General features: G+C 40.4%; 1 protein-coding gene across 1 annotated transcript in view; it reads left to right on the top strand.

Moving 5' to 3' along the window:
• MYO1D (myosin ID) overlaps positions 1-23,041 on the top strand; it is a 382,292-nt gene that overhangs the window by 276,489 nt on the left and 82,762 nt on the right. Inside the window, exon 21 of the mRNA XM_006832312.1 lies at positions 5,530-5,684. Coding sequence (XP_006832375.1) covers positions 5,530-5,684 — 155 coding nt within the window. The remainder of the gene's footprint in view (positions 1-5,529; positions 5,685-23,041) is intronic.

The raw sequence follows: 23,041 nt of genomic DNA, 5'->3' as shown, positions 1-23,041 counted from the left end.
AGCATCAGAAAGTCTTCCAGTCCGGATGGACTGGGAAGAAAACAAGCCTCGCCCTGCAGTGGGAAGGGGCCTGAGAGTCTCCGCTCCTCTTACACAGGTGGAGACAGAAAGGTTTCTCTAGCCTGGAGCTCAGCCCTGATTGGTGAATCTGTCTCCCTTACCGGAATCCTGCAGCTGATGCCCCTGGGACATGGCCCACAGAGTTACTGCTCTTACCATTCACATTTATGAGGCTTTAATCAAGCTCTCCAGTGAAGTGCTGCATAAATTCAATTTTGAACTTCACATATAAAATAATCAAAGGAGTGGGAAGCATCATTGACATAAATGGTTTTTAAAATGTAAATGTGTTTAATTTAGTCATAAAACCCCTGGGTATGGTACGGATACATTCTTCTAACTATGGCCTCCAAAAACAACGACATACATAAGTTTGTAGAAAGCTCTCTGCACCCTTGATATTTTCTCTCCTCTTCATTTTGTGGTGACCCTGGTGTTCTCTGAAATCAACCTAAGAACTCATCTCCTATGAAGATGTATTCATTTGACATCAGGAATACTTAACACTGCTCATGTGCGTATGTACATGTTGAAAATGGAAGAAGCGTGACATGACGTGATGGGTCATTCTGCAGCTTCAGTTCCAGCTCCAGGTCAACAGATCAGCTCACCTCTTTGACCTTCCATTTCCTTACCTGTAAAGTGTAGGCATCATAAACTAAATGGGATTCCAAGTCTGTAAACTGTCAAATTAATGGTTCCTTCATAGGCTGCTACGCATTTCTTTCTTCCATGGATCCAACAGAGTGTGAATCCCTAAAGAACATGGCCTATATATATCTCCAGCATCTTTGGTAGTTCCTTCCCTAGCCCAGGCTGCAGGGCACTCCACATTGCCCCCAGTGGAGACCCTGCCTGCTGATAGGGATTCCTAGACAGACTGACAGCACCTGTGGTGGCCAGGAGGTGGCACTTTGGTATTTTCTGCAATAGAGAACCATCCATGGATTGAGAAGTTACTCCGGCTTCTGCTTTATTCACTTAAGTAGAGTATGTACAAATCAAAACAATCGGGGGCTGTTTTCTAAATTTACATCTAATAAATAGCACTGACTTTTGGTGGCGGTGGTGGACAGATCTATATTGTTGTTGTTGCTTTAAGTGCTGTCGAGTCGGTTCCAACTCATAGCAACCCTATATAGGGTTTCCGAGGAGCGACGACTAGTGAGCTTGAACCACCGTCCTTGCAGTTCAAACTCACCTTGCAGTCCAGTGCATTAACCTGCAGCGCCACAGGTCTATGAGTCTAGTAGTTAGAGGTTTGTGTAGTCCTCACCACCAGCTAGATAGAGTGGTTCCGTTTCCCAAAAGAAAACTCCCTTGTATCACACTCCCCATTCACCACTACTGATCTGTGCTCTTTCCTTACAGTTCTACCTTCTTACAGCTGCCATATAAATATGTATAACCTTTAGAGGCTGACTTCATGCCTTTGAGAGTTACCTATGTCCTGCATACTGATAATTTACGTTGTTTGTTCATTACTTTTTTTTTGCTAAGTCCACATCAATTGTATAGATCATAGTTTGTTTATCCATTCATGTGTGGATGGATTTTTTTCAGACTGTTTCCAGTTTTAGGTCGATTATGAATAGAGCTGCTATAAACATTCATGTATAAGTTTTTGTGTGAATGTATGTTTTTATTCTCGAGGATACATTTCTAAGAATAAGATTGTCAGGTTACATAGTAATTCTTTGCTTAGCTTTCTGAGTAGCCACCAAATTGTTTTCCAGCGTGGCTGTGCCGCTATGCATTCCTACCAGCATTTGGTATCACCACTCTTCTGGTGTCGCTTTTTTGTTTGTAGCCATTCGGAAGCTTGTGGTGGTATCTCATTATAGTTTTAACTTCTGATTCCCGAATGCCTAGTGATATTGAGCATCTTTTCCTGTGTTTATTTGCCCACTCATGTCTCCTATGAGTTTTGAGTTCTTTTTGTGATCTTCATTCATACAAGTCCTTTATCAAATATGTGCTTTGCAAATACGAAGGGGCTTCAAAAAGGTCTTAGAAAAATGAAATTCAAAGAGAATGCAATTTTCCATGAATTTTTTTAGGTTTCCTCTTAAATCTTCTCCTGGCCTATTTTCTCCTAGTGTTTGCACTCTCCTAACAGTGCCCTTTTAGGAACAGACTTCTTTTTTTAATTTGGTGAAGTTTAGTTTATGATTTTTTTCTTTTATGAACGGTGCTTTTGGTGTCCTTTCTAAGACTTCTTTACCTAATCCAAGGTCACAAAGATTTTTGTCTGCTGTTGTTTTTGTTTTGTTTTTTGTTTCTAAAAGTTTTAGACCTTTACCATTTCTACTTAGATCTATGATCCTTGAATTAATTTTTAGAAAATGTGAGATTTAGGTTGAGCCTTATCTTCTTTTGGCGTGTGGATGTCCAAACGTTCCAGCACCATTTTCTGAAGAGATTGCCTTTGCATCTTGGTTAAATATCTGTTGATCATACTTCTGTGAGAGTATTTCTAACTCTCCATTGTGTTCCATTGGCCTACTTTTTTATCCCTTTGCCGTTATCACATTGTCTTGATTTCCTTAGCTTTATACTATTAGTATTTATAATAATCACATAGTGTGAGTCCTCCAACTTCATTTTTCTCCTGAACTGCTTTGGCTGTTGTAGATTCTTTGCCTTGTTCATATCTGCAAAACAATCCTGCTTGAATATATTTTTCTCTATGACTGTATTACTAAATTGTTGCATACTCACATCATGGAATGTTTTACAGCCATGAAAATTAATTACAGACCGAGTCACAGATATGGATATATCATAGAAACAGTTTCTTGAAAGAAAGAAGCTACTTGCAGAAGACAACATACACCATGATACCATTTCTATAAAAGTTGGAAATTAACATCACAAAACAATGTATTGGAGATGCAAATAAGCAATTACCAACACTTCACCTGGTCCTGGTGGATTATTGTTTTTATATATTGTTATATTCAATTTGCTAATACTTTCTTGAACATTTTTACATCCATGTTCATGAAGGATATTGATTTATAAATTTTGTTTTCTTGTGCTGTCATTTATTTTCTTACCTCTCAATATACTGTTTGACTTATAGCACTTGACTGCTAACCACAAGGTTGGCAGTTCAAACCCACCAGCTTCTCCACGGGAGAATGATGAGATTGCTCCTCTCGCTATGAGTCAGAATCGACTCGACAGCAGTGGGTTTAGGTTTTTTTTTTTTGGTTTTTGGTTTGTGGGACCCATGAGGGTAGGAGTTTTGTCTGTTTTGTTCAGTGGTGTCCCCACTTTTCCTAGAATAGCATCTGGAACAGTGTTTATAAGTTCTTTCATTCAAAACGAAGATTTTTTTTTTTAAATGAATGAACTTGTAAACACTGAGGAAGGAAAGGCTGTACTTTCAAGGACGATTTCTGTAGTTCTTTAAAAACACTGAGGAATACTGAAAAGTATTAAAGATGGAGTTAACAGAATACATCAGTTCATAGAGTAATAGAGACAATTTAAACAGTGAGAAACAGGCCCTATAAAAATGAATACAATTTATTCATTCATTCAACAAGTCTCTATTAAGTGCCTACTATCGTCCAGGCTCTATAGTCATAACAATTAACAAAACAAACAAAAATCCCAGCTCTCGGGGAGCTTTCATTTTGCAGAGGGTATCTAGGAGAAACAGACAATTAACAGGTATTTATTTGGTGCTGAGTGCTATGAAGAAAAGAAATCAAGGTGAGAAGATAGAGTTATTCAACTTTTCGTTGTTGTTAGGTGCACGAGTCGGTACCAACTCATAGTGACCTTAAGCACAGCAGAACGAAACACTGCCCGATCCTGGGCCAACCTCACTACTGTTGCCACACTTGAGTCCATCGATGCTGCCACTTGGCCAATCCATCTTGTTGGGCATCTTCCTCTTTTTCTCTGAACCTCGACCTTACCAAACATGATATCCTTTTCCAGCGACTGGTACCTCCTGACAATATGTCTGAAGTATGAGAGACAAAGTTCAGCCATCTTGGCCTCTAAGGAGCATTCTGGCTGCACTTCTTCCAAAACGGATCTATTGGTTCTTTTGGCAGCCCATGGCACTTTCAATATTCTCCTCCAACACCATAACTCAAAAGCATCAGTTCTTCTACAGTCTTCCTTATTCACTGTCCAGCTTTTGCATGCATATGAGGTTATTGAAAATACCATGGCTTGGGTCAAGCGCACCTTAGTACTCAAGCTGACATATTTGCTCTTCAACACTTGAAAAAGGTCTTGTGCAGCAGATTTGCCTAACGCAATACGTCATTTGATTTCTTGACTGATGCTTCCGTGAGTGTTGATAGTTGATTCAAGAAGAATTAAGTCCTTGACAACTTCAATCTTTTCTCCATTGATAAGAATGTTGTTTATTGGTCCAGTGGTGAGGATTTTTGTTTTCTTTACATTGAAATGTAATCCATACTGAAGGCTGTGCTCTTTGATTTTCATCAGTAAATATTTTAAGTCCTCTTCACTCTCAGCATGAAAGGTTGTATCATCTGCATATCGCAGGTTGTTAATGCGTCTTCCTTCAATCCTGATGCCATGTTTTCTTCATATAACCCAGCTTCTTGGATTATTTGCTCAGCATACAGGTTGAATAAGTATACAACTGTATACTTATTATTCTGTATATAAGAAAACAACCTTGTTGTACACCTTTCTTAATTTTAAACCATTCAGTGTTCCCATGTTCTATTCGAACAACTGCCTCTTTGTCCACATACAGACCCTACAATTTATCTTACTTCAACAGTGTTCTGGCAGGTGATGGGAAATATATATCATTCTATATGACAAAATGCCCTAACTTCACCTGGTTGTCTGTATTATAGATGAAAGGCACATTACAAATGAAATGATCTATGGTTGGGCTGAAGCAGAGACCTAGAAAGTCCAGACTTTCCACTCTTCAAGCTATTTTTTAACATTTTAGAGTCATAGACATTTTTTAAAGTCCAGTGTAAACTATGGCCCCTCTGCCAAGAAAAATGTCCTCTCTATTTTATACATAATTTATAGGAATTCCTGAATTCCATAAAGCCCATCTATGGATTCCAACCCCTCCTACATGAATCTTGATAAAGATGCAAATCTCCCCTCTCTTCAGCCCCTAGTAACAACCAATAACCACTCATCTGTATGCTTTGACCTTTCTACATATTTCATGTAAGTAGACTCATCCAATGTTTGTCCTTTAATGGGTAGCTTATTTCACTTGGCATAATGCCTTCCAGGTTTATCCATATTGTAGTATGTATCAGAACTTTATACGTTTTTATGCCTGAGTAATATTTCACTGTATATCTATATCGTATTTTGTTTATCTTTTCATCTACTTATAGATGCTTAGGTTGTCCCTACCTTTTACATTACAAAATGTATTTTAAGATTCTTTCTTTTGAGACCCATTCTAACAGCTTCCCATGACTTTTGTCTTTACAGTTGACTGGTCTAAGTGTCTCCACTGGAAAGGACCAACTTGTAGTATTCCATACTAAAGACAACAAAGACCTCATTGTCTGCCTCTTCAGCAAACAGCCAACCCATGAGAGTCGAATTGGTGAACTTGTTGGAGTCCTGGCAAATCACTTCAAGAGGTAAAGTTTGACTTTTCTAACTTAATGTGAAAACTTTCATTGTAATGATCACTGAATTTGATTTGTGCCCATCTTAATGCAATGAATTATTCTCCTTTATGAGAACAAGCTAAATGATCTGTTTACAGAAGGTAAAATTAACATCTAGACTTGATTTCAGGATCATTAATGATCTTCTACTTTTCCAGCCTCCAAGTCAATCAACAATGAGCGATTTCCCTAATGGTGGTCTCTTCACTGTTAATCCAGATGTCATGAAATCCAACAGATAGAAAAATTATTTTACATTCTTCTTGTTACAGCTTTTCATACCCACCAGTTAAAAAAAAAGAAACCACATTGTATTGCATCCGTTTCTATTCATAGACCTCATGTGTTACAGAGTAGAGATGCTCCGCAGGGTTTTCTTAACTAGAATCTTTGTGGGAGCAGATCATCAGCCTTTCTTCTGCAGCGCCACTGGGTGCAGTACTGCCAACCTTTAGTAATGGGTGCAGACCACCTACGTCACCCAAGAACCCACCCCCAACATAATCTCTTTATATGTGTATTTAAATATAAAATTATAAATTAACATAAGGATCACAAATAGGTCCATAACGAAGTGCATGTTTTCCTGGAAGAGGCGATACTATTTGCAAAGCATGGAATCATGATGCCCATAGTATTTTCTGAGAACTTCACAGTAATCCTCAAGTAAGCCACAAAGATAAACATATGTGGGTGTAGTCAATAATGAGGTGAGAAATATGAGGGAGCAGCCCCTGAGGATGATGGGGACCCATGAACGAATAACTCAAGAGTGTGACTTTGTCTGGTTATTTGTTTTGGAGATGGCCTTTTTCTCTCTTTCTCCTCTTAGGGGGTCATGAAGTTTTTGTGGGGTAGGAAAATGTTTTCCCCATTGTACAGACCGTTTCTGCCTACCCCCACACTGATGCTGGAAGGAGATCACTCACCCAGACTCAGTGACACATCCTAAGTGATCCTTTCTGTGTTGCCCAGTGTAACTGGGTATTCCTTATTACTATATATATATTATTTTAAGTTTGAAACATGGCTTTTGTTTGTATCAGCAAAGGTATATTTAGAATCAAATGTCCACATGTATACTTTTACTGTGTTCAGTTTATTCATTATGGCACTATATATATAACAAAACATTTGCCATTTTAACCATTTTTAAGTGTACAATTTAGTAGCATTAATTATATTCATTATGATGTACTGGTGTGGTACTGGTAGGATAAGCACTGGGCTGCTAACCACAAGGAAACCCGATACAGGATCGCTCTGAGTTGAAACTGAGTCAACAGCACTTAACAACGACAACATGATGTGCAGCTGTCAGCACCCTAAAGTGTTTCATCAGCCCAGAGTGAAGCTCAGTACCTCTGCACCCTCCCCTCTGTAGCCCTTGGTAACAACTAATAACAACATCTCGTCTCCGTGTGTTTGCCTATTCTGCATGTTTCATATTAGTAGAATCCGACAATATTTGTCCTTTGGTGTCTAGCTTATTTCACTTAGCATAGTGCCTCAAGGTCCATCCAGATTGTAGTATGTAGCAGAGCTTCGTTTCTTATTATGGCTAGGTAATATTCCATTGTATATCTATTGTTGTTGTTGTTGTTAGGTGCCATCGAGTCGGTACTGACTCATAGCAACCTTATGCACAGCATAAGGGCCAACTTCACTATTGTTGCCACACTTGAGTCCATCAATACTGCCACTTGGCCATTCCATCTTATTGGGGGTCTTCATCTCTGTTTACCTGTTTATCTGTCTGTGGATGCCTGGATTGTTCCTACCTTTTAGCTATTGTGAGTCATGTTCCTATGAACATTCTGACTCAGTTTCCAAACCTCTTGAGTATATACCTAGGAATGGAATTGCTAGATAATTTTGTGTTTTAATTTTTTGAGGAACAACCAAACTATTATATTCATTTTCACTGATAAGAGTATAGAGTACAGTTTTGCAGGTGGGCTGCACAGAGCATTTATGTTTTGTAAGTTAAGTCTTGTATTCTAGAACCAAATGAATCTTTATTTTATGCAACTGAGTGCTTTAAAATGCTATAAGGAAAACAATGCTCAATGGTCATCTGGTAGAGGAGAAATGAGAATCTAACTAAGGAACTACCAGAAATTAATCATAAACATATAAAAACCCTTTGGTGTCAAGTTGATTCTGACTCCTAGTGACTTTGTGGGACAGAGTAGAAATTCCCACGGGGTTTCCAAGGCTTCAGATTTCGCGGAAGCAGACTTTTTCCTGAGGAGTAGCTGGTGGCTTGAACCATCAGCCTTTGGGTAAACAGCTGAACTGAGGTTACCAGGGATCCTTAATAAATATGTAGTTCTTTGAAGAAACTTCTTCCATCTACCAAATAATTATAAAGTCGAGAGAAATGCTGAAGAGTATAGAATAGAAGGGAAAGACATGGAGAAGAGTTCAATGTCTGTGGCACAAGTCAGCCAACATATTTTCCTCCTACTATTTTGTCATAAGGAGCTCTGGTAGCGTCGTGGTTACAAATCGGACTGTGAACCTTAAGGTCAGCAGTTCGAAACTACCAGCTGCTCCGTGGGAGAAAGATGAGGCTTTCTGCTCCGGTAAAGATTTACAGCCTCGGAAACCCTGTACAGGGTCGTTATGAGTCGGAACTGACTCGAAGGCACTTAACAACAACAACAACAACATTTTGTCATAGCAAAGTTATCTCTACTGTGTGCCTGCACTAGTGGAGACCCACTTCTGCCTGGAGATTAAGTATTTTGTGTCAACGTGGGTCCTTGTTGAGCAAATTCTAACCCATTAAGTGCCTTCTACGAATGGCAAAAATAAATAAATCTGGTCCTAGAGCCCATTGCTTGCTTTCTTTTCTTAGCATATACATCCTGAAATACATTTCTAATTGTATACCTCCTGTGTTTAATATATGTAAGAATCTTCTGTTTCTTTAAAATTCATAAGAAATACATTTCTAATTGTATATCTCCTGTGTTTAATATATGTAAGAATCTTCTGTTTCTTTAAAATTCATAAATGCTGAGATGCTTCTAGTTCTACACAATAGAATATATATTTTAATAGGAAAAGGGAAAGAAGATTATCAAGATCCTAGATTTTTTAAAGTTTATTCTTATAAACTAAGAGGTCAGGAAAAAGCAAGAGGAAAAGTCCCTCTTTCCTGTCCAAGAACATTCTGGCTTACATTTTTAACTTAGAATATGGTCATCTTCATGAGGAAAGCTATTATTATTTTTAGCTATTCTCCTTTATTGCCAAGTATATTGTTGGTGTGACTTTAAAATTCACAGTGTGTTTTAGAAGCATAATGATGTGACATATAATCTTATTTATTCCTGAGTTAATTATGAAAATCCAAAAGTGAGAGGGATTTAACTCCAGACGAACTCTTAATCTTCCAGATAATTTCTGTAAAGTATATTCTGCGAAGTTCTCTAGTTTGGAGTTGAGAGGAAAAACAATAAAACATACCATTGATCAACTGAAGTCTGAACAGAAGCCACTGTCTTAAAAAGTTGTGAAGAGAAGGGATAGGGATTTAAACGCCACGAGAGACGAGGGCGAAAGGAAATGTTTGAAAAGAAGGTATTTTATTAGGCGACCTCAACACTAATACCCACAACAAATAAGGATCGCATTTTCGAGCAGAAAGTTTTAAAAAAATACTAAGTAAAATGTCCACAAATTGGATTCCCAAGAGTGTGTTAAAAGAATAATATATCATGACCAATGAAAATGTACCCTGTGGTGATCGGTTAATATGCTTGTTAACTTGTGTATGTTCCATCCTCTATAAAGTATAAGCTCCGTATACTTTTGAGAGTGTGTCAGATATTTTATATATATACATTATATATATATAATTGGGTGGGAGGAGAGATTGAAGCGGGAAAAGGATCGTCATTCCTATTGTACGTGGCTGCCCATGGGTCTCAGTCTAGCCTTCTTAGTGCAGTGTGTTGCCTGGTGTAGCACTGGGCAGTGGCTCTTACATCCAGGTAGTGAGGCTCCATTATTTCACCTCTCTACTTCTGGGTATGTTTGAAATACTTCATATGTAAAAAACCCAAAAAGACAAAGCATAGTGCTTTCTCTGTGCTATTCATTTCTCTTCATTAAAGTCTTCTCCCATGAGCCGAATCCAGCCTTTCCCTGGCATTACCTTTCATACAAATCCTGAAATGAAATCCAACTAAGCATAAAGCAGCCTTTTTCTGACTTCTTACAGTCTTGACCTTAGATCATAAGGATAGATGCCATCCACAAACACCTGATACAGCCACACTTAGGAGTCCTGGCTGCTTCCACACATCAGACTTTTCACCCAAACAAGTTGTTGCTCTTAAGTGCCATTGAGTTGGTTCCAACTTACAGTGAACCGGTATAGAGTTTCCGAGGAGTGGTTGTGAGTTTGAACTGCCAACCTTGTGGTTCAAACCGACCTTTTGGTCCAGTGCTTATACCGCTGTGGCACACCAGGACTCCAGGTAAAGTCTTGTTTTAATTCTGTTCTGCTGAGAGATTTTTGTCATGTATGGATGCTGACTTTTCTTGCATCAATTGATTGTAACCGTAAGGTTTTTCCTTTTCTTTGAATTCCTTTTTTCCACAAATTTTTTGAAGCTGCTTTGTATTTACTTGGTAAGTACCGTTGAGTCAGTTCTGACTCATAGCAACCCTGTATAGGGTTTCCAAGGAGCAACTGGTAGACTTGAACCGCTGACCTTGCAGTTCAAACTGACCTTGTGATCCAGTGCATTATCCTGCAGCGCCACACCAGGGCACGCACACACACTCTCTATCTCTATCTATCTATTGATTGATCGATCAGTAGGTATTATATATATATATATGGAAAAATATACAGGAAGCAGATAACAGTGTTTGTCTCTGAAGAAGGGAGATGGGTACCAGAAGAGAGAAGTAGGAGGGAGATTGATTTTGTAAACCTTCTGTGACAAGTATGTGTATTACGTATCTAAAAATGGTTTATTTCAATAAATAAATGACAGCTAGTTTTAAAACTAAGGTAGTTCTGAATTCATGATCATTCTCCTTTCCTGTTTAGAAGAGTAGAAAAGAACAAATGAGTTTTTAAACACATGAGCTGTCTAGCATATGAATATCTTGACATAATCCCTAGTGGACCCTCTTGGAATAGCATTATTCTCTGTGGTCGCCATTGAGTTACAAGAACCTGAAGTGGTGGAGCCTGCTTGCTTTGCAGAAGTTACAAGGATGACTGATCTGGCTCTAGGTTGTATGGCTTTCCCTGCAGAGGCTACCTGCTGGTAGGCAGGCCTTCTGCAATATTTAGCTGTGAAAGGACCCATCTGCCTTCAGCAGCTGTCCAAGCATTTGCCTGTTTGTATGCTGGAAACCTAGGTACTATAATCTCAATCTCGGGAATAAAAATTTCTGATTTTTCCTGTTCTATTTCTGTAGATGAAAACCCAAAGACAATGCCATCTGCTGCTGCTTTTCCATCAGCAGTAGCTTTAATATCTGCTTAATTGAAGGAGCTCTGTTACTGAGTTTAGCTGAGCATTTGACCCACTTCTCTGTCATAATTTGCGTATGTTCTTCTTAGCTGGTACGTACAACTATGGATAGAGTCGCAGCTGCTCAGAGCTTCCTCATGAGGGAGCTGGGGAGATGAGGCCCGTGACAAGAGGTGATGGAGGCAGAGCGCACCTCCCAAAGGCCTCTGTTCCAGGCACTTCCTGTTCAGCCTGGCTACTGCTTACTGTCTCCCTGCTCTTCCACAGATTCTCCCCACTCCTCTGCCCCTATTCCTAATACTTGCTTCATGTCCTTGATCTGTAGATCTGTATCTTCTACATTGCTTTCCTTGAATACCTGGCAAGTAGTTGGAGTCTACATTCCAACTAAAAATACAAGTAAAAGAAAGATTGTTATTAAGTGCCGTTGAGTCAGTTCTAACTCATAACAACCCTGTTTAGGGTTTCGGAGGCTGTAAATGTTGGCCGAAGCAGAAAGCCTCCTCTTTCTCCCGTGAGTGGCTGGTGGGCTTGAATCGTCAACCTTGTTGCTCATAGTCCAGTATTTATCCTATAGAGCTACCATGCTTCTAAAATAATTGGCATTCATAGTGGAATGACTAATCAAATTATGGTATGTCATATGCCTTTATGCATTTGTCGAAACCCATAGGCCTGTACAGCACAGATTGAGTCCAAATGTAACTGTGGACTTTAGTTAATAATAATTATGTCTCAATACTGGGTCACTGATACATCAGATATATCACAGGATGTTAGGAGAAATCATATTCAGGAGGAGGGGGTATATACATATGAGAACTTTGTATTGTCTATGCAATTTTTCTAGCGAAACTAAAGCTGCTCTAAAAAAATAAAGTCCATTACAAAATAATTACAGCTTATCTCTTTAATAAAATATTCAAGCCACTTAAAAATTGTAATTGTTGAAGGCAGTTGGTGTATGGTAACAAACACAAGTTCACCCACCACTGCCTTCTAATAAAGGTACACGTAAAAACACAGAAGAAGATGCTGCCTTTCAGTAGAACTTTGTTGTTGTTATGTGTCATAGAGTCAGTTCCAACTGATAGCCACCCTGTACAGGGTTTCCGAGGCTGTAAGTCTTTACGGGAGCAGAAAGCCTCATCTTTCTCCCACAGAACAGCTGGTAGTTTTGAACTGCTGACCATGAGATTAGCAGCCCGATTCATAACCACTATGCTCCCAGAGCTCATTTTCAGTGGAACTGGAGACTAGAAATATTACTCAAGCCTAGGCCCACTGAGAGGGACAACCTTCACATCTGCTCACCTGTTACCTCATCAAAGACACCTTCCCGGACCACCCTGTATAAAACAGCAATTCACCTGCCCCGGACTCCCCACCCTTCCTCACCTGCCTGATTTTTTTCCCATGGTTCTCATTGCCATCCACCATACTATATATTTACTTGTTTATTTGTGTGTTGTATATATTCTCCTTAGAATACAAATGCTGTGAGAGCAAGAACCTTTCTGTTGTTTGCTATAGTTTCTCTACTGTTCAGAACAAGGAGCTCTGGTAGCGTAGTGGTTACGAATTGGGCTGCGAAACGCAAGGTCAACAGTTCGAAACTACCAGCTGTTCCATGGGAGAAAGATGACGCTTTCTGCTCACGAAAAGATTTACAGCCTCGGAAACCCTGTACAGGGTCGCTATGAGTCAGAACCGACTCCACGACACATAACTGCCACCTCTGCTGTTCAGAACAGTGCCTAGCACAGGGCAGGTTCAATAAATAACTGTTAAATACCAAGACTGACTGGTGGGGCCCACAAGGGAAGAAAGCAGGAGAATACTTGTAGCCCTTACTCTGAGAAGCTCACACAGTCCTTGTGTATGAATGAAAGCCCCCTTCCCTGTATAAATGCCTTGTTTCTGTCATTCATTCCAGCATTACCGCTCTGAGGAACCAAATGCATTTAGATGTATTTGAAGACATTTAATCAGCACCTAAAAGATGCTGTGGACTGAAAGAGCCATCAGTGTGTTAGATGCTGGAGGTTGCAGCTTTTCATTCACTTTTCTTTAACAATAGAGAACTAGAGCTAAAATCAGACTGTCCTTGTCAATAAATCGACAAGCAAGCAGGATGTAGAGCTCCTTGCTAACATCAGCAGTTTCATAATAAGTAAAAGTCTTTAAAACCAAAACTAGAGGTCAGCTTTCTAGCTTAAAAACTAAGAAACTGATGCAAACACAAACACATGGGAGTATGAGTACATCATGTGCATATTTATATGTATCCTAGTATGGTGGTGGAGTCCTGGTGTGGCGCTGTGGGCCAATGCACTGGACTGCAAAATCAGTTTGAACTGTAAGGTCAGTGGTTCAAATTCACCAGTTGTCCCTCAGAAACCCTATACAAGGTCGCTATGGGTCGGAACCAACTTGACAGCACTTAACAACAATATATATATATATTGCAAGTTGCAATAGGGGGCACAGTTATAGAAACTATTCAGACAACAGGATTGAATCATTGGATTTGAAGGCTCAGGATTATAGTCTCAGTAGGCGTCTAGGTCAATTGGTAAAACACAGTTCATAAAGATAATGTTCTACATCCTACTCTGATGAATAGCATACGAGCGAGGTCTTGAAAGCTTGTGAATAGCCATCTAAGAAGCAACTGTTGACTGCTTCCCACCAGGAGCAAAGGAGGCTGAAGAAAAATGAAAATTCCAGGAAGCAATTAGTCCAAAGCACTAAGGATCCACTTGAACCACAACCTCCTCTTAGCTGAGACCAGTAGAACTAGGAGGTGCCCAGCCACCACAACCAACCACTCTGCCCAAGACCACAGTAGAGGGCCCCTGTTAGAATGGGTGAAAGATGTAGCAAAAGTTAAAATTCAAAGATGAAGAAGAAGAAGACCACACTTCCTGGTCTGAAAGAGACTATAGAGGAACGCCTGAGACTGTTGCCCTAAGACAACCTTCTAGACAACCTTCTAACTTGACTTTGAAGAGACTCCCAGAGGATACCTTTCAACCAAATAATAGATGGGACCATAAAACAAACAGCTCCTCAGAGCAGTCAACTATATGAAACCAAAAGAGCAATATTTGCCTGAAACTAAAGATGAGACATCATGGAGGGACAGGGAAACAGGATAAATGGAAGCAGGGAGCCCAGAGAGGGAAAGGGTAGAGTGATGACTCATTGCAGGAATGGTAACAAGTGTCCCAGAGCAATGTGTGCAAGAACAATGCGTGCAGGAAACAGTGATGGCAAAACTGATCTGCTGTGGAAATATTCACCTAAAGCACAAGAAAATGTTAAAAAGGAAGGAATCCAGGAGACTCCATCTGCCCCTCTTATGTGAGAACACCGGCACTGAATAGATGCTTCCATCTTCATGAGGTCTGTGAAGAAAGGCATTAACAGTGTGGTAGGTATTGTTGTTGTTATGTGCCATGGAGTCTGTTCCGACTCATAGCGGCCCTGTACAGGGTTTCCAAGGTTGTAAATCTTTATAGAAGCAGAAAGCCTCATCTTTCTCCCATGGAAAAGCCGATAGTTTTAAACTGCTGACCTTGCGGTTCGCAGCCCGATTCGTAACCACTACGCTACCGGTCAAATTGCTAACACAAAATTTATATTATAGAAACTATATACTTCTACTCTGAGTAAAAATTCAAGAAAGCATTGATTCCACATAAACTGATTAAAGGTGAAATGAAGAGGGTGCTAACCAAGAAATAAATCCAAACCAAACAGTTGCTACTGAGTTCCTTAAGACTCAGGGTGACCCCGTGTATGTCAGAGTACAACTGTGCTCCAAACGGTTTTCAATGACTGAGTTTTCTAAAGTATATCACCAGGACTTTTTCCCAAGGTGCCTCTGGGTAGGCTTGAACTGCCAACCTTCTGGATAGTGGTCAGGTGATTAACTATGCTACCAAGGCAACCTGAGAAACAAGCATATTCAAATAGTAAAGCATTAAAATCTAAAAATGGCATGGTGGATATTATAGAGATTAGAATCATTGATGTGAAAGAAAAGTTTGAAGTCACTTATGATGCAAAAGAAGAGAACAATGACAAAGAAGCTGAAACATACAGAAGGCAGTGAACACAAACTTAGCGTTCAATAATGTTGTTAAGTGCCATCAAGTAGTTTTGACCCCTAGCAACCCTATATAGGGTTTCCAAGGAGCAACTGGTGGTCTTGAACCGCCGACCTTGCAGTTCCAACTGACTTTGCAGTCTATTGAGTGCCATAGAAGTCGGTTCCAACTCATAGTGATTCTGTGTAGGGTTTCCAAGGCTGTAAATCTTTGCCTTATCTTTCACTCACAGAGCAGCTGGTGAGCTTCAACCGCCAACCTTTGGTTCACAGTCCAGTGTTTATCCTACAGGTGTATGCAAAAAAAAGGAATAAGCTAAGCAAAAGCAATACTGTATTTCATCAGTTTTAGGAAGTATACTTTTTCAAATGTAATATCTCTGAGATTGGGATGTGATTTGTATTTGGTGAATTTCCATAGTTGTAATGGGCAATACTTTATCTTTCTTGTTGCTATCAGTTCCAACTCATAGTGACCCTATGTAGGGTTTCTGAGGCTTTTGAAGTCTTTGTGGGCACAGAAAACCTCATCTTTCTCCTGTTACCTTTCTCAGTGATACATGAAATAATGATATTTCTCCCAGGAGAGGTATCTTAGATTTAAAAACGATGGTAATTTAAAACACACTAGAAAATATCATCATGGGCCAACAGTATAGTGTTTAAAGATCTACAGTGCCCACCTTGTTACTGTAATGACCTTTCCTAATTTCAAGGACTAACAACAACCCAAACAAAGAAGTGTGTGAGTATGTGTATATGTGTGAAGGCAGATTACCTTGTAAAGAACAGACAGAGATTCCTCGGTCTAGTGCTCTGTGGTGTTAAATATCAAAATCCAGTGGAGCAATGTCGTTAGTCTTTTGAGAGGGAAAGATTATGGCCCAAGAATCATACGCCTAACCAAGTTGTCATTTGTGCCTAACAAGCAAACCTATGGAATTGTGCTCCTGGGATGCTTTGGAAGCGAAACACTGTGACCAGCAAGTCAGATGTCACAGTCGCCATCTCTCACCTCCACTGCTCTTGGGTGCCAGCTTTACTCTCCTGCACACATTTCTTCCCCCTGGCTAGGAAAAAGGGGCTCCTTTTTCAGCCTTGTCTCCAATGTGAAAATAGGGTCAGGTTCTCTGGGCCATTGCCCAGAACTCCTAGGGAAGTATTCTGACTAACCCGTAACTGTGGCTGGCCCAGCGTGTGGAAGGTGCTTACTCCCGTGTCAGTCACCTTGGCCAGAGAAGTCAGGTCTTAACCAGAATCTGGAAGTCTCCAATAAATACCAGGAGAACTTTCGGGAAGGGGATGAGGCAGAACTGATGAGTGTTTGAAGCCAGCACTTCCCAGAAAAAGGTACAGCATTGTTTTTCATTGTGAAGACATAGAGACCATATACAAGTGCATCAAAAAACCTGGTTAAATACGCTCCATTCCTTCCAGATAATGAAAGGTCATACAGTCATGAAAAGGCAATGACCACTGTCCACTTCAAAGTGTGGCTGGCATCTGCAATGGAACCACCTGGGGATGTTTGTTCAAAAGGCAAATTCCTGGGCCCTGTCTTAGGCCTTCTAAATCATTCTCTCTAGGACTCGACACCTCTAATAAGCTACCCAGGTGGTTCCTCTACACACCGAAGCTTGAATGCCACTGGCTTTCTGAACCGGCACAACAGTTGGACATGATGAGCACATCACGCTATACCATGCCACTTTTCTGAAGCCAGTTTGAATAAAGTAGCAGATAAACAATCAAACCACTAAATGTCCGTATTTATAAAAAGGTTATTACCAAGTAAAGTGCAGAGAAAATGTCTCCTCCTGCCCGTGTAAAGTGAGGTGGGAGTGAGGAATGGCCCAAGGGTTAAAGGAGAGGTGGGCAGAACTGGGCTGAGAACTGGCAGATCATTGGCACAGACCCAGGAGTCTGCTGACCACACCTGCTTGTCCCAGAAACAGCTGTCCATCATCGTAAGCAGTGGTGGGTAAGTACCCTAAGAAGACTGCAGTTAGGACCCAGCTACCCATGTCCAGGTAGTCAATCCCTTGCTGCGATTAGCAGAGCTGTGCACAATGAGTCTAACCCATTTGTATGTACCCACACTCGTCTGCTGTACACTGATGACCACAGAGAGAAATGTTTAAAGGCAGAACAGATGGCTTCTGTGAGCAATCAGCTGACTTCCCATTCTCTCATGGCATCCTGTACCCACCCACCTGCATCAAGAAGGGCCCTACCTCTGACAAGGATCACTTAGAGGACAGCAGGGACATGTCCTGCTCTGCGGTATAGACTTTCTGGGGATTGGAGGGCAAATAGAGACACTTGCTTTTATCACCACCTTTCCTGTTGAAAGAGTAAATCCTGAAGGAACCCTGGGAAACTGACCAGCCTTCAGCATCTCTGCAGGTAGACACTGGACACTTGGAGTACTACTAATTACCTTTGTAAAGGGCCGTAGTGCTAAACTGTGTGGTAGATGTTAAACGCAGATCCTCCTGTGAGGTATTGGTGAATTCAGCAAATGATGAGTAATGCCCTGCTTTGTGCAATCCTTGGAAATTTATTCTAAATTGAATGTCAGGTATAACTCTTTAACTTAATGAGATTTTAAAAAGCTTTTTTCATGTGTTTACTTCAAATCTCATCAGTTGTAGAGAAGTCAGGATTTTAAATATGCATAATATTCTTAAACAAGTATGTTATCTGAAACAAGCAACACCATTCTATTTCCATGCCATTATTCAACACACATTCACTGTGAGTCAGGCCCTGGGTAGTAGGAGAGAAGCAGAGGTGAACCTTTGACCCTTTCCCCTCAAACCACTCTTAATGCCCTGGAGAAGACAGCATGGACACAGTGCTGCTACTGGGTCGTATGCTGTCAAGTCAATTTCTCCTCATAGTGACCCGGTGAAGGCTTTCTGAGGCTGTAAATCTTTACAGGAACAGAAAGCCTCATCTTTCTTCCATGGAGCGACTGGTAGATTTGAACCGCTGACCTTTCAGTTAGCAGTCTAACACTGAACAACTACGCTACCAGGGCTTCTGTGGTACGGCCTGGTATGTGCTATAATCAGGCCACGGGCCAGGTACCATGGGAGCATGGGAGATGAACTGACTGTGCCTATGAGAGTCAGGGAGCCCTGACTGAGCAGACCATCTCGGAGCTGGGTCTCCAAGGATGAGCTGGAACCTGTCAGGTGGAAAAAGGGCACGATCTTCCTCAGAGAAGGGAGCTACGTGTACAAAAGCTTAGTAGGAAAATAGCCTGGCACGTTTGGAGAACGCAGCAATGCAGGCATCATGCCAAGAAAAAAGGTATTTTTATTTTACTCGTCAAGAAGTAAGCTTTTAAAGATAAACAGGCTTTAAAAGGAAATTGAAAGCCCAGCTAGGAAAAAGAGGACAGCTAGCTGCTTTCTGAGTTCCCACCCGCAGGCTAGGGGCCTCCTGAGACATGAGACGACATCTTGGTCTCATCCCCCATCCACTCTCAGGAACCTGTAAGCAGTCATAGATCATGGAAAAGCTGTCGAGACAACTGGAGAAGATAAAGGTTCTCCCAGATTTGTAAACAGGAACAAAGATCCAAAGGTACAATGATTATTGAGACTGACATCAATGTTCAGCAAAATTCTAATATTTTTAAAATAACTTATTTACAAACTAAGGGAAAAAAGAGTTGTCAAAAGCCAGCAAAGGTTCCATGAGAATAAATTGGGTAAAACTAACACAAATCTATTAAACAGTGACTTGGATCAAGACATTGAAAATATATTTACCAAATTTGTAAATGGCACATACCTAGCAAGGGTAGCTTCTATTTCAGATGATGGAATCAAGACTTAAACATCTTGACAGATTCGAATAAGGAGAATAAACCACAAAAGTAAATACATGTAACGTTCTACCTTTGGGTTAAAAATGTCTTTTACACTGGACTGCTAACTGCAAGGTCAGTGGTTCAAACCCACCAGCTGCTCCTCAGAAACCCTATAGAGGTCGATATGAGTCAGAAATGACTCAACAGCACTTAACAACAGAGTGAAAAGACAGTCATTTCAGTTTGCTTCTCCCCAAGCCTCTGTATCTGTGAGTCTCTCAGTCATAGGCACTGCAGGGATACAGGGAAGACACCACTGAAAAAAAGGGTAAGAGAGTAATTAGAACCTGTTTCTTTCCTGAACTTCAAGAAGTGAGACACATACTGTATTTTAGAGCTTAGACATTTACAGAAGGAGCCTCAGAAAGCAGATGCTTATGGATGCACAGTTGTGTCCACCTGACTCATGTGCTTTACAAGACCCTGTGTGGATCCCAGGCTTCTCTCTGGAAAGGGGAAAGGTTGGTTTTGTTGAATTTCAGGCTCATCCATTGGCCTTTAAAGCGGGCCTGGCCCTGCCAAGGCAACCGCAGTTGTCAACCATCATATTAGGTGTGAGTTCAGGCTAATTTTTAAGTTGATAATTTCATATGGCCCGTGAATGATGTTATAAATTTTGGCAGAAGAAAGGTTCCCCACCCCTGCTTTAAAGAATAATGACACTTACTTCTCTTTAGTCTCTCTTTGACCCACAGAGAGATTGTTCTAGGCCTTGTTTTCTCATATTTGGGTCCAAAAGACATAGCCAGCATGATATTTAAGGTTTAAAAAGAGCATTTTATGCATTGAATCTTTCCTATTCTTGGTCTTCTTTTTATTGTTTAAATTTTGTTGTTGTTGTTGTTGTTGTTCAGTGCTGTTGAGACGATTCCAACTCATAGCGACCCTCTATAGGATTTCCAAGGAGCAGCTGGTGGGTTTGAACCACCAACCTTATGGTTCACAGTCCAGTACTGATCCAACAGCAGCAGCACACCAGGAGTCCATCTTTTAAAATTATGCATTATCACATTTTCTATAATTATAATGAATTGATTTTATTACCAGAAAAAAGATTAAAGTTATGAGATTATTTTAGAATATATATTTTGTAAAGATAAAAAGCAACTAATAATCAGGAAAATTATATAAGTTTGTCATCGTAAGGGATAAGAAACCCTAACCTGATTTATGCAAGCATCCTGGTAATGACGAGTCGTTACTAAACGGAATGAAGAGCTCTCCCTGCTCCTAAGGAAGGAGAATGATACCAGACCTAGAGATATCATTAAAAATGGAAAGAATCTGGCTGAGTATAAGGAGAAGATAAATTTAGGTAGGAAATGGAAAAGGAAAGCAGCCTGTACAATTCCAGATGACTCAGAGAACTCTTTGTCAGGGGGTAAAAATCAGGGAACAATTTGTTAACGGATATTCTATTGCTTGCTAACCAAGATAAATTGGGGGCTGGGGGGTACTTAAGCCCAGCCTAGTTAAATGATGCCATTCAGAATTAGTAACTTGTGGTTTTCCACATCTGAGCCTTCTTTGATGCATGGCAATCCATGGCCTTCTCTGTTGAGCACATGCCATGAATTAACCGTCCTACTCGAAATGAGTATTTGACAGGAAACAGGCGATGCAGCTTCCAGTTCTAACTCTGCCACCAGCTAGCTCCCTGTAAGTTCCTAAGCAAATCAACAGGTCTTTTTGTTCCATGGCTTAACCTTAAGATTGAAAGTTTGCACCACATTTATTCATTTAAGAAACATATTCTTGAGGTTCAATCATATATTAGAGTCCTGGTACGGTGCTACAGGATAAGCACTGAACCCCAAGGTCAGTTTGAACCAGAAGGTCAGCAGCTCAAACCTACTGGCCGCTCCTCAGAAACCCTATACAGGGTCGCTATGAGACAGAACTGGCTCGACGGCACTTAACAACAACAACAATCATATATCAGACACTGTCTTAAGCCCAGGGATTCTGACTACCAAGCAACATATGGTCTATCAGGGAAAACAAATGAATCGCCTCTAAAACATAATGTACTGTGATAAGTTTGGAAAGGTGTAAGCAAAGTCACTTACAGCACAGATGGGAGAGTACATCTGCAGACAGAAGCGAGACATGGAGAGGATGTTCTAGAAAACATCATCAAAGAGAGGTAATACATGTGCTGAGCTCTGCGTGTAAGCTGTGACTGGTAGACTCCTACTTCCAGCCAAGAAGGATTAACAAGGATGAGACTTTCCCCTCCTGCCAGCTACAACCAAAAGAACTGCAGAGTTATGAAGTAAGAGTTTCCAGGACATGGATGGCTATCAGGCACTGAAGCACAGTGATCCCTGACAGGCAGGAAACAAATGAGGTGAGCCCAACAGTTGCCCCAAATTACTACCTAAAGAGGGTTTCCAGGGTGTGGCCCCTTGGAGGAGGAGCCCTGGTGGAGCCTGGCAGGCTTGAGAGACCAAGGTGGCGAGAGTTTGCAGTTCAGAGTAACAGAGAACTCAGAATGTCTACAGTGGTTTCCCTGAACAATAATGATCAGTGCACGCATCTGAGGCTAAGGCAGGAACAGTCCCAAATGAGTCAGGGCAACAGGGCCTGGTGCTCAAACAGGATCATGCAGCCTAACCATCCACAGGGCACTGAGAAGAGTGTTCTACTTCAGTAGTGGGAATAATTGACCTTAGACTGGTAGTCTTACCTAACCAATATTAAAATCACACTCCAAAAGGAGCAGAGTATATGCAGGTAATTTAACTAATCCAAGAAAAAAGATTTAAAAAATATTTATTGTTGTTGTTAAGTGTCTTTAGTCGACTCTGACCCATAGTGACCCTATATAGAGTTTCCGAGGAGCAGCTGATGAGCTTAAACCACCAACCTTGCAGTTCAAATGGCTTTGCAGTCTGGCACCTTAACCCACAGTGCCACACCAGGATGCCAAAAAATATTTATAGGAATACAAACATTCCCAACACCCAAATAAGTACAATCCATACTGTCTGGCATCCAATCAAAAATTAACAGACATGCAAAGAAGCAGAAAAGTACAACTCAGAATGAGGGAAAGCCAATCAATCCAAACCAGTGTGAATTGTCACAAATGTTAGACGTAGCCCAGAAGAATGTTAACATAGTTTTATAACTTCTTATAACTGTATTATAACAAAATAATTAAATTAATGGAAAATGTTTTACAATTTGAACTTAGAGAAATGAAATCTATAGTATCTGACATGGAAAATGTACTGGATGAGATTGATATTTTATTAACCCTTGCTGAAGTAAAGATTAATGAATTGGAAGACATAGCAATAAAATCTATGCAAAATGAAACACAAAAAAGATATATGTACATTCGAAAGGTGGATGGATCATCGGGAACTGTAGGATAACCTCAAGTGGCCTAATAGCTATGTAGTTAGAGTCTTGAAGGAGCCCTCGTGATACGGTGCTTAAGTACTCGACTGCTAACCACAAGGTTGGTTGTTCAAACCTACTAACTACTACTGAGGAGAAAGATGTGACAATCTGCTTCCATAAAACCTCAGTCTAAGAAACTCTACAGGGCAATTCTACACTATCCTGTAGGGTTGCTGTGAGTTGGAATCAACTCCCAAAGGAGCAGAGAAAACAGGAAAAAAAAAAAACATTTCTTGAAGAAATAATGGCTGAAATGTTTCCATATATGATAGAAACTTTTTATAAGCCTACAGATCTAAGAATCTCAATGAAATCTCAGGTGCACACCCACATGTAAAAAAGAAAGAAAGAAAACTACCCCAAGGCTCAAAATCAATGATAAAAGAAAATCTTAAAGGCATGTTATATGGAT

Source organism: Chrysochloris asiatica, unplaced genomic scaffold (assembly GCF_000296735.1).
Source record: "Chrysochloris asiatica unplaced genomic scaffold, ChrAsi1.0 scaffold00007, whole genome shotgun sequence".
Lineage (NCBI taxonomy): Eukaryota > Metazoa > Chordata > Mammalia > Afrosoricida > Chrysochloridae > Chrysochloris > Chrysochloris asiatica.
This window is presented reverse-complemented; position numbering and strand designations above follow the sequence as displayed.